This window comes from Notamacropus eugenii, chromosome 1 (assembly GCF_028372415.1).
Source record: "Notamacropus eugenii isolate mMacEug1 chromosome 1, mMacEug1.pri_v2, whole genome shotgun sequence".
Classification (NCBI taxonomy): Eukaryota; Metazoa; Chordata; class Mammalia; order Diprotodontia; family Macropodidae; genus Notamacropus; species Notamacropus eugenii.
In genome coordinates this window covers 357,033,326-357,045,932 of record NC_092872.1, presented here as the reverse complement: position 1 = coordinate 357,045,932, position 12,607 = coordinate 357,033,326, and the positions used below count along the sequence as shown (strand labels likewise).

General features: G+C 42.0%; 1 protein-coding gene across 4 annotated transcripts in view; it reads right to left on the bottom strand.

Annotated features, from left to right (window-relative positions):
- Positions 1-2,984: 2,984 nt before the first annotated feature.
- Positions 2,985-12,607, bottom strand: part of BCL11B (BCL11 transcription factor B) — a 140,176-nt gene continuing 130,553 nt past the window's right edge. For all 4 annotated transcript variants that reach the window (XM_072630280.1, XM_072630282.1, XM_072630281.1 and 1 more), the window contains one exon: positions 2,985-9,910. In XM_072630280.1, the coding sequence (XP_072486381.1) occupies positions 7,899-9,910 (2,012 nt within the window). In that variant the 3' untranslated portion in view covers positions 2,985-7,898. The remainder of the gene's footprint in view (positions 9,911-12,607) is intronic.

Below are 12,607 nucleotides of genomic sequence, written 5' to 3'. Positions count from 1 at the left end.
TTGCAACCTCCATCAGCTGGTGCCTGGCACATAGTAGGTGCTTATTAATCCTTATCAACTGATGGTGGTTCCCATAATGACATAATAAACAATTATTTTTGAAGTATCTGAAAGAGTATATTGTATTTAGGGAGAATCACACTTCATATCTAATAAGAATCAATGAAATGATATTTGTAAAGCACTTTCCACAGCAAGGGGCATGCGGTAGGCACTATATAAAACCAGTTATTTTCATTCCCTGTTCCTTCCTCTCTTTCATATATTCTATGAACTAGTAAAAAGAATTTTCAGGTTGTAAGCTTCTCTGTTTTGTTTTAGGGTTATACAAAGTAAAAAAAAAAAAATGTATCTGGGAGAGAGATGAACAGGATGGCTTGAAGTCCCTTCCATCTCTAAGATCCTCTATTTCCTTCTCTACTGGTATTGCTCAACATATTTAAACCTTTTGATCAGACCTAAACAACTTGAAAGCTCAATCCTATTGGAGTTGTTCCGAAATAATTATATAACTCTTTCCACCTATATAAAAGGAAAAAGTAGGGTCTTTCTCAATGAATTGAAAGTTACATGGGTTTAACTATGTATTTTAATCACCCTAACAGGGGAAAACAGCTTCTGTTTGTAGACTTTTGTCTTTCCAACAGAAGGGGAAATATTCTCTAGTTTTAACTTCAGTTTTAACTGCTGGACCTAGAGCCCAAGTGAAAGATATTAAATACCTTGCTGCGAATCCTTGAGTCAGATTGTTTAACTGAAGTTGGATTGACTGTGAAATATTCAGATGACGGGTGAGCTGTCTGAAATTTTAAAAACAGACTAAAAATAAATCATAAGCAGCAATTGCATGACTTTTAGTCGGTCAGAGATGACTTCTTTTATCTTAATTTCATTTAACTGAGGTGGTGAAGAGGGCTGGGGGTGAGGAGGAGTGAAGGGAGGTTGTATTTCTGACATCACCATCATCAGAGGCCATTTTAGAGTTATGCTTTTTTTAAAGGCTCTACAATCCCTCCCATTCCTAGCACTGCCTAATGCTCATCCTTCTAAGAAAAGGAGACAAGTGTGATTGGCAGACTTCACCCAAGAATAATATTTTCTGTTTTTATAAGACTTGAGGAGTGCTTTGGCCCCATGACTTCTGTTAGTTCAGAGTTTACCTCTCCCGTGTTAGGTTGTTAAAAGTCCCCTCCTGCTGAAGGAGATTTTTTTTTTTGAGTATTCCAGCCCACAAAGCAACTGAGGATTCATATCTACAACATTTTGTGTGGTTAAGACATAAAAGGCTCAGAACACCTGTGCTTTTAAGAAATCACTGGGCAAAGTTCAAGCCAAGGTCTGATAGCAAAGAAAAGGGGAATTTCCTCTCTTTGGGACACTGGCTTAAAAATTCACTGTAAAACACTGAGAGCACAAACAGAGGTGGTGTTTTCCTGAATGTGGCTCCAACTCCCTGTTATTACTTCTTAAATTCCAACCCTTCCTTCTCCACCCTATCATTAAAAAAGGACCTTGCAAATTAGACCACTTACTCAGAGAGAACAATTTATGCAGTGAATAGTTTGGGGGAAAAAATAATCTGTCCTTCATTCCTTTTTCTCACAAACTGTGGCAAAACACTTTTTTGAGTTAGTACCTTTTTTCATTGTTCTTATCTGCTGAGGATCATGGAGAAGATTTCTCCTTTCTAGGTACCGCTCAGCTCCCAGGAACAATGAATACATCATAAAAGAAAGCAAGGAGAAGGACCTATAATCCTAAACCTGGGAGTGGGAAAGCTTTCTCTTTTCTTTTTTCAATTTCAATTCAAAATTTCAATTTCCTGGAGACAGATTACTCAGAAAAAGGAAAGTATTTTGGTTAACAAAGTGATGGGACGGAACATTTCCAGACGGATGGCATAGAGCCCTGGGCTTACAGTCTGGAAGAAATGAGTCCAAATTTAGCATCAGATACTTCTTAGCTGTGTGACCCTGGGCAAGTCACTTAATCTGCTTGCCTCAGTTTCCTCAACTGGAAAATGGAGATAACACTTTACCTTGAGAAGATCAAATGAGATAATATTTATGAAGCATTCAGCACAGTATCTGGCACATAGTAGTTACTTAAATTTTATTCTCTCCCTCTAAATGCTACTTCTTCTGCATTTGCCCCAGATCTAGGCAAAATATAAAGGATTATACTATTAAAAGCTAATTAATTATACAAAATTGTCCAATTTCTCTTTTGTGTTCTTCTGACTTACTTTTGTTTTGTTGGGTCATTTCAGTTACATCCAGCTCTTCATGACCCCATGTGTGGTTTTCTTGGCAAAGATACTGGAGTGGGTTATCATTTCTTCCTCCAGTTCATTTGACAGATGAGGAAACTGAGGCAAATAGGGTTAATTGACTTGACCAGGGTCACACAGCTAGTAAGAATCTAAGGCCAGATTTGAACTCACTGAGTCTTCTTGACTCCAGGCCCAGTGATCCACCTGCTGTGCCACCAAGCTACCCTAGCCATCATTAGCCTCATTAAAGGCTTCTTTGAAGATATAAAAATATATTGGATTCATAAGGATGACAGATATAGACCTCTTGTCTCTAGGTGAAAGGCTGTGCTAGATAGTTGGAGAACTTCAAAATGAGAATAGCCCTTAGAAATGATCTCACTTTGCATAAAGGAATGAGATTCAGGGAAGTGAATGATTTGTCCAAAGTCACAGGGATCATTAAGGGCAGAGCCAGATCTAGAATTCAAGTCTCCAAGTTCAGGGCACTTTCCAGACTTTGCTGCTTTCTGGGTGCTAGAGGCCAATCCGGGTTATGTCTTCTCTAGATTACATTGGTAAATTTTACATACCATTATTTAAGCAGCACCTCCCTCACCCCAATGCACATTAATTTAATGAATCAGGGGGAAAAGTGGTACAAAAATTCAAATGGTTATTAGAAATTGGCCAGTCTGCCAATCAGTCTTGAAAAGACATATGAAAGACAAGGTTTGGAGATCAAGTAAATGTCCAATTTATTTTTATAACTTGAAACTGGAACAAACTGTTTCGAACGAGCGTACAAATGAGATGGCAGACACATGCTGAACTCAACATTGTGACGTTAAGGGAGAAAAGAGGCCAAAAATCTCGTACAGAGAATAAAAGGAACAATAAATATTTCACTAAGCCATATTGAAACGACCTCCTGTCATCTCAACATTTTATCCATAATAAAAAAAAAGTGCTCGTTTTTTAAACAGAGCACAAATACCAAGCAATAATAAATAGTTCCAAACTTGTAGTAAAAGACAAAACTTCCAAGTAAACAACAAAAGCTCATACAATAAGTAATAGAAAAAGGTAATAAAAATATTTTGCCTTGCCGGTACAAATGCAAACAACTGAAACCAATGTTACTTTGCTTTGCAGTTCTGAAATACAAAGAGCACCATAGACATGAGTTTGCCTGTGAGAAACAAAACCTTGGACAGTCTTTCACTCAGGACTGGGATGAAATACTAATTTCTTTTCTTTTCTGTTTTTTTTAAACCTTTCTCTTATGTGAATTCAGTCTCCTCTCCCCCTCCCCCCTCCCAAAGACCCTCAGACAGGAAGTGGCAAATTCCAAGTTGGGAAGATATCCCTCAAAATGGCCATGTAAGTTTCAGCATCATCTTCAGAGGTCCAGCAGCAAGGACGAGGGAGCTTGCTTGATGTTGGCTATGTCCCATTGTGCTTGACCACTGGCTTTTTTATTTTGTTTTTTGAGAGCAGGAAAAGAAATTCCAATTTTCGCTGCAGACAGTAGGAAACACAATCCTTGTGCTTTCAGATGATTTATTCTTGGCTTTGGGTGACTTCTCTTAGGCCACTGAATAACTGCTGGTGAGAGCTATCTCGATTATGGGACAGCCGTAAGGTTGGCTTGGGTTCCAAGGCAACTTAACGGTATATCCAAATGAAATGTAAGTTTCTGGGTTTCAAGGGTTCAGCCAGATAGGAAGCCTAAAAGTTGCATCAGTTTTTTTTGTTTGTTTGTTTGCTTATTAAATTTTTAAACAAGGTCAAGGTAAGTGACTTGGGGAGGAGCATGTCAACCAGACACCCATCAAAAGAGAAAGGTTATCTGTATTTGGTGAGGAATTACCCACAAAGATGCTAGGTTTTAACTTCCTTTTCCTGAAATCATGGTTTCCTGAAATTGGCATCCTAAAAACTGTTATTCCCCCAGGGAAGAAACTAAAACAAAACAAACAAACAAAAAGAAAATATCACTCTATCTTCTTAAAGCTACTTGGGGGGTAGGGGCAAAGAGAGTAAGAGAGAGAGAGAGAGAGAAAGTCAGACAGACAGAGAAAGTGGAAGGAAGCAGGAGGGAGGAGAAAGAGAGATATCAAAAGGCACCAAATTTCATCCCAGTCCCTCAAACATTCAGAAATTGATGGAATGTACAATCAGGAGAGAATAGCGGCAAAGCGGATCATAGACAGACTGGCAAGACCTGTACAAGCAAAAGGCCCTATTCTGACACTGAAGGGAATCTGGGCCCAGACCATTTGTATCCAAAAATTTAATCTGTAATCACCTCAATAGTAGATCATTTTCCCTGTGTCTAGCAGAAACCACGGCTCTCTTTGGAAAGGGTAAAGGTCATTTAAAAGTTGTTGTTCTTGAGGGTGGGAGAGATGGTGATAGGTGATGACAGGGAAGGACGTTCTCTCTTTCTCCACATCTTAGAATTTGCAGAGAAAGGGGGATGGGGTCAGGGGCACTTTGCGGAATGTTACTTACTTGAACATCTTTACAAAAACTGATTTTTCCACTCAACATGAAAGGGGAATTACCATCCAGTCTGATGTGGCCAGACCCGGGGAAGCCTTGATGCAAGGTCCAGGCTGCTCTGAGTGAGAAGCCTCATGGGAACAGTACTTTTAGTAGGCCAACTCTGATAAAAATATAGACAACGAAAGTGATCTGTGAACAAAACCATTTAACAATGTCACTTTGTTTCTTTTACTCAAAGGTTGTCAAACAACCCTTTCTCTTTTACAATAGGTCTTAACATACAAATTTTTTTTTGCAATATTTTATCCTGCCAAATTAAAAAATATATTATGGCAGCCTGTTTGTCTTTGTTTTTTATTTCCAAATTCACTAACAAAAAGGTACATGAAATCCCTTTAAAAGGACAAGCGTACAGTTAAAAAATTACAAGCTCCAATAGAAATACAATGAGTGCCTACATCATATGAACCAACCAATATCAATGTCCATTCTGGAGTGGGGAGGGAAGGGGAAGAAAGAGGGGAGGGGAGAGAGAAAAAATAAGTACAGGTCAGAAATGTGATTTTTTTTTTTTCTGCAAAGCAATAACAATATTAAGCACTTTTTTCTACATACTTTTTCTACATGGTGTAGCAATCCCCTTTTAATCCCCAAATACAAGTTTCTATACATTTTTTGAAATAAAAATTCAACACCCAAGGCAGAAAAAAATTTACTAAAACTCAGACTTTACAGTTACAGTGACAAGAACAAATTTATAGACCCACCATTTAAATTTTACTGCAACATTTTCAAGGAAAAAGAAAAGGGTTTTTTTTTCCTGGTTTTGTAAAATGCCCAGGCATTCTCCATTATTACAAATACTGGTCCACTTTTACAGTAATCAAGAAATTTTAATATATATAATATATACTAAAACCCCGTCACCAAAAGAAAACAATATACACATGGCCATCACGGCATTTCTTTTATAACCTATTAAGCAAACTTTGAAAAAAAATGATCTCTCAAACACACATACACACAATTTTTTTTTACCCTTGTATGTATCCAATACTGTAAACGTATTTTAAGACAGAGTGCACTAAATTTAACTTTAAAAAAAAATTAGCCGTTGTTCCTGAATTGTTTTTTTCATTCAACGATAACAACTTGTAACGTGTGTCACTTGAGTTTAAATTCAGCAGTAAGTCACCTCCATTCCATTTCCTAAGCAGCGTTGTCCTGGAAAAAAAAAACCAAGCTGAGAATAATTCAGCCAATGGATGTCCGAAGTTGTGCTGGGTATACATCTTCATTGGATTGGGTCTTATGGCATTTTTCATGTCCTCTATCTTCAACCAGGATTTTTTTTCTTTTTTAAAGTAAATGTGGCTTTTTTTTTTGTACGTTTGTTTGTTTGTAAAGAATGTACTTTTCTGGTTTTTACTCTTTTGCAAAAGTCTTTTCATTTCACAAAAAAAAAGTTTTGCATTTGTCTCAAGAGACTCAAATAGGAAGATCAGTTTTCAAGGCACTCACGTCAAATTGAATGGCAGTAAGAAAAACTGTCCAATAAATTATTATTTTATCTTTTTTTCTTTATAGTGCCAGTATTGTGAATGCCATGCTTAGCAACACTGACACTTAATCTCTCAGCTGTCCCCTTACAGTTTAACCCACCTCTGGGCCAAGTAAAATATGCTGCAATTTCTTGTTTAGAAGCCATTTAATTTAAATGCAAACAAAAGTTTTAAAGTGCAGGTCAACATAATTAAAATGTCTAACCTTAACTGTTCTCGGTTCAGTACCATTTGTCCTAATGGGATAGGGAGAAAAAAAAAATGGGAAGGGATCTTTCATCCTAATTTTTCCACCACTATTCTGACCAAAGGGACCAGAAAATTTTCATCTTATGTTTTTTCTCCTTAACAACAGCACCACTGTGCATTACAAGAGATAAACCTAGCTTCTTCAGATCCTCTGGGTACCAATACTTGACTCTTTCCTGACTTTAGAAGCTAACAAGTTAGCCCTTAAAGAAGCATCTAAGGGTTTCAGTCGCTCTACACTACAGAAAGAAGACAGCCTAAGCTAGTAGACAACTTCTCATTTCCTTCCTTCCATGTGAATATAGGAACACTCTAATCACCTCTAGATGGTCTATCTACTGTGACCAGGCTGGATATTCTAAGACAAGTGACATCCACTCTGCATCTCAGGGCATCACCAACAGTCCAATGAAGTCACGTTATCTGCCAATAATGTACAATCGAAGGATGCTATTGACTTGTGGCTACCTTTAAACAAAACCTGCTTTGTCTCATGGAAACGATATTAGGGGGCTGATCACTTTTTATTTCATTTTGTCTTTTTTTTCCAGTTACGGAACTTCAATGTTGAAAACAAACCAAAAAGGCCTCAATCACTCATGACTTCATCAGTGCTACATTTCAGATCCAAATTCCGAAAGAAAGTGCTACAATTTTAAAGATTGTTATCCGCTGTCATTCCCATCCCACCCCCAATAATACCCCACTTGCTTGCCTTTTTTTTCCTTTCTTTTTTTTCTGTGTGTGTATGCTTGGGGGGGAGGGGGGGAAGGAAAAAAAACTTTAAAAGTTATTGAAGTGTCGGCTTCTTCACAAGAAATTACACATGCGTAGCTTAAATTTCAAAAAAGCAGCGGCCCAAAAAATTATAATTTAAAAGATATGCTTTTTCCCCTACAATGCAAGTAATCTCAGGCTACTACTGGGTAAAATTAATAAGAGATACCCAACAAAATTTGAAAAGAAATTTAAACAGAAGGAATAATAATAAAAAAAGTACCTGCACATGCCAAAAAAAAATGACAAAAACCCAATAAATACAGAAATTATTGCACAGTTAAAAGGCTCCACAATTTTTTTACTGCCTTAATCAACCCTCAGGTTTAATAGAACTTTGTAGACACAGGTTAAATTTGAGTGCCGTCTTCTGGCACCTAACATAGTTATGCTAAGTTACGTTTATGGAGGCAAAATTAAGTCAGCATTTTCTCAGTTGGCAATAGTTAAACTGTACAAATTAAATGTTACCTAGACCCCTGATTTAACCCAGTTGGGAAGGAGGAGTGGGGGAGGGGCGGGGGGGAGGGGCGGGACGCGGGGGGCCTTTAGCTTCTTTCCGCCTGCTCTATTTTCACATCGTTTGTCAGCAAGTGTTCTCCGTGCCACTTTTTCATGTGTTTTTCCAGGGTGCTGTACACGCTGAACGGCATCTGGCAGATGTCGCAGCGGTAGACCTCCTTGCCGATCTGGCCGTGGGTTTTCATATGGCGGGTCAGCTTGCTGCTCTGGGCGCACGCGTAGTTGCAGAGCTCGCACTTGTAAGGCCTTTCTCCGGTGTGGCTCCGACGGTGAACCGTCAGGTTGCTGCAGTTCTTGAACACCTTGCCGCAGTACTCGCACGTGTCGCTGCGGCGCCCTTCCTTGGAGCTGGGCCGCCCCGGGCCCGGGCCGCTGATGTGCGGGGTGCTGCCGCCGCTGGCCGTGCCGCTGCGGCCCGACAGGCCTCCGTCCAGCATGTCCCCCGGCGGCGTGGAGAAGCGCAGGCTGCCGTTCTCCGACGAGTGCTCCGAGGACGTGGCGAACGGGGACTGCCGGGAGTCTGTGAAGCCCAGAAACGGGTCCTTCATGAAGTGCCTCGAGGCCGCGTAGCCCACCAGCCACTGCGAGTAAACGTTCTCCGAAGGGATGATGGTGGCTGGGGGCAAGTCCAGATCCTTTTCTATCTTTATCCTCTTGGAGGAGTTGTTCAGGCCGGGGCTCGTGATGGGCGTCGGCTTGCGGGGGAACAAGCCCGGGAAGGGCTCCCCGGGGCCGAAGCTCCTCCCGTTGACCGTCCCCTCCTCGGTCCGGTCCAGCTCTCCGGCCACGGAGTCTTCGTCCCCCGTGTCCCTCTGGCACAGGTCTCGGGAGCACAGGTCTCTCTGGTCCGAGGTCCTCTTGAGGAAGCCGCTCCTCTTCTGCTTCTCGGCCAGCATGTCGCTGTACTGCTGGATGGCACCCAGGCTCACGTTCTCGATCACTTTGCCCAGCACGAGGGACTTCTCGTCCGGGAGGGACTTGGAGCCGTTTTCGCGATTGCGGCTGAGCTCCGAGTCCATGCTGAAGCTCGACTCGGGCCTGCTCTCGTTCTCCAGCTCCTCCTCCTCCTCCTCCTCCTCCTCTTCCTCCTCGTTGTCGTGGCCCAGGGACGGGTCGCTCTCGTTCCTGAAGTCGGCCTCGCTGGCCTTGAGGCCCTCCCCGGTGAGCTCGCTGGTGCCCGGCTCGGGGGAGCTGGTGGTGGAGAGGCCGTCGTCCGACCTGCCCGTCATGGAGCCGGCCTTGTGCATGTGCGTCTTCATGTGGCGCTTCAGCTTGCTGGCCTGCGAGCAGGCGTGGTCGCACAGCTGACACTTGTAGGGCTTCTCTCCCGTGTGACTCCGGCGGTGCACGATGAGATTGCTCTGGAACTTGAAGGTTTTGCCGCAGAATTCACAGGATTTACTCTTGGCCTGAGGTTGGGGAGGGGTCGTGCTGCTCGGAGGCATGGGGGGCAGCGGAGGGGTGCTCAAAAAAGGTGATTTCGGGCTTGGCTGAAAGGGGTTCAGTAAGCGGTGCATAGGGTTGCTGCGGTTTGGGGAGACCGGAGGAGGGGTCGAGTTGTTCCCCGCCAGCTCTCGGAGCCTCCTGGAGAAATCCATCGCTGGCGAATCGATTGCCATGGGGTTCAATCGCATGACTCTGTCAAAGGCACTGGGATGCTGGGCAACTAACCCCATTTCTTCGGCACTAAGGCGATGTGGGTCCAGATGGTGACGGGGCGGCGGGCTGAAAAGTGGGGGAGTGTTGGGGAGCCGGCCCTCGCCAAAGCCGGGGTGGTCGCGCAGGATGGGGCCTGTCATTCGTAAGAGACTAAAAGGGTTGTTATCTCCGAGGAAGTTCATCAGCGGGGACTGTGCAACAGCCTCCGGTCCCAGAGGAGGAGGGATGGTGATCCGTGGAGTGAGGGAGCTGTTGGAAGGACTTGTTTCCAAGTAGATGCGGAATCCATGGGTGTTTTGGGCGTGTTGAAGCAAGAACCAGGCGCTGTTAAAAGGTTGCTTGCATGTTGTGCAAATATAGCTTGAAGGCTCATCTTTACCTATTAAAAAAGAGCAGAAAGAACGCTCAGAAATCATGCAGGTGAGAGAACCCAAGTGCCACTGACCCAGACTGTATTTTTCTTGAAATTAACCCCCCCCCCCACCCTCACCTTTCTCCCCAAGCCATCTGTTAAAAGAAAGTTCAGGAAGATCTAAGTGGGTTCCTCACATTTTAAAAGTAGAAATGAAATCACTGCTGGGAAGTCCTGTGGCCTATACTTGGCCTGCATCGTTGAAAACATCTCCAAAATGACCAGAGAGTCTATGGTGTCCTCCATGGGAAAAGATCTTGGTTCTAATTCCAGCACTGTCTTGGTGACCTTAGGTAAGTAATTAAATGTCTCTGGGCCTTAGTTTCCTCATCAGGAAAGGCACTGGTTCCTTCTGGCTCTAAAGGCCTGATTGTAGGAAGGTACGTAGAAACTATACAGATCTCTTCTCACACAGGTACCTAATTAAGTGATGTTTGCTTCAAGGAAGTTTCCTAGAAAAATGACTTTCTGTTATGGGTTTGCATGGTTTGGGGGTATATCTATATTTAATACTGCATTTTTATTCATCAGAGTTCATTCAGACTACACCCTAAAATGATAACCAAGGATACAATGGAATTTCACCACCATCAGAGTCTTAAGAACCCTTGGAAAAAAAAATGTTCCTATAGGAAATCATTTCTCCCCCCCCCCCCCCCCCCCCATATTTCCTCTGCCAAAACACCAACTGAGTGCACAAAGGAATAGCCGATAATCAAATCTGACAGGGCAGTTGTAATGAACTGTAACAAATGTTGCTTTTTTAGAAATTTGCTCTGTTTGGTAACATCACCAGCAGATATTTATGGCCACTGGTTCAACAGAGTCAAGAGTGTTCAGTGCCTTCATCTGCCCCTCATTCAGGCAGCCACAAGAATTGAGGTTGCAGATTTCATTTGCTGTTTACCTTTCTCATCCATTTTCAAGCTGAGGATAACACTCATCATTTTCAGCCTGTAACTCTTATTATGCATTACAGAGAAAAAAAAAAGACAAGTGTGGAAAGACCTTGGTTTCTGTCATCATGTTTGCCAACTTAAAAAAAAAACAAAAACCTACCTCCCATCTCAGACATACTATAACCATTTCATTCAAGAGCAGGTTTGGTCAAAGCAGACTTTCCTGGTCTACAGACAAGGTTCTTCCCTCTCCAACTACCTCGTGTATCTTTATTTTGTGTCTACACACACACCACACACACACACACACACACACACACACACACGCAAAATTTTCTTCCTCAATAGAATATCAAGGTTGAGATTTATTTTCTTTTTTTGGATTTGTATTTCCAGTGCCTGGGCTCTTGGAAAGCTGAATTAATCAGATAATTGTAATAGGAAGAGACCTAAACTTGGATCCTAACTTTGACATTTGCTAGCTCTGCCACCCTCAGGAAGTCTTTTTCACCTCTCTGAGTCTCAGTTTCCTCACCTGTAAAACAGGGATAAGTATAAATTAATTATCATTGTGAGAACATCTTATGATCCTTAATGTGGAATGACCTCTCAAGCCTCTTTTTTTCTTTACCCCAATCTGCCCTGCCTCCTTAAGAGTTTGTTTGCTTGTTTGTTTGTTTTTTAACTCCAATCGATACATGGTAGACTCAGAGAAACAGGAACAAAATATACCTGTTAATTACTCTTATATATTTAAGAAAAATAGAAGAACTTGAAAAACACAGCCAGGAGGCAGGGGCCATGACAACCCACAATTCTCTTTCTGAAATCAACCACCCGTGACAGTATTTCATAAATGAAAGTGGGGTGGGGGAGAAGAGAATGAGTTAATCTATAAATAAATAAGGTTGGAAGACTTCAAGTTGTGTAGAAACCTGTCTTTCAAGCACCCTGTCGCAGTATGTTTATAGGCATATAAACTCTACTTTTGAAACTATCCTTAAAACTCTATGACTCAGAGGGACTGAGCACCCTGAAGCCAGAACACAGCATTAAAAAAAAAAAAAAAGGAACTGATGATTAACACCGATATAGTTTGACTGCTGGAATAGCATGGTTTCTGCTCTGAACATCTGGGGAGAACTGAGGGGACACTGGCATCAAGTTCACCCTCAAACATCAGCTAGAATGTCATTGAGAGCTATACCATGCAGACTTAGTAGAATAATTATTTTGGGGAAGGCACTGATAGGGGGAGGAAAAAGGGGGGCAGTTAATCTGATAGAAATAAAATGCCTGAACTTTTGAAAAAATAAATACTGTCATACTTCCATATTTTAAGACTTCAAGGACTTAAGAGTCCATCAGTAAGGGGCTTCCCTCCATCAACCCAGATCATACCTCTTTGGTGCTTTTGTACAGGAACGACCTTCATGAGCTATAGAGGACAAAATTGTACACCTGGTGGCCAGCCCCCACTTAACAACCTGACTGTGCTCAGCTTAGTCAGAAGTCATGAGGGCCATCTATCACTGGGCTACATGGGCCTTTCCAGCTTGGCAGAACCTGCCAGTGCTTGCAGTGCCCACCGTCACTTCCACACCATTCCATGATGAAACATTAAGTAGTATTCTATTAAAGAATTGCTTACCTTTTGGGGGGGGCAAATTATAACTTAAAGCAATTAAACTTCAACTTTTATAATTAATCTTTCAAAATAGCTTATGTTAAGCACTTTGGGCTGGGTTACTTCCCCAGAATGCCT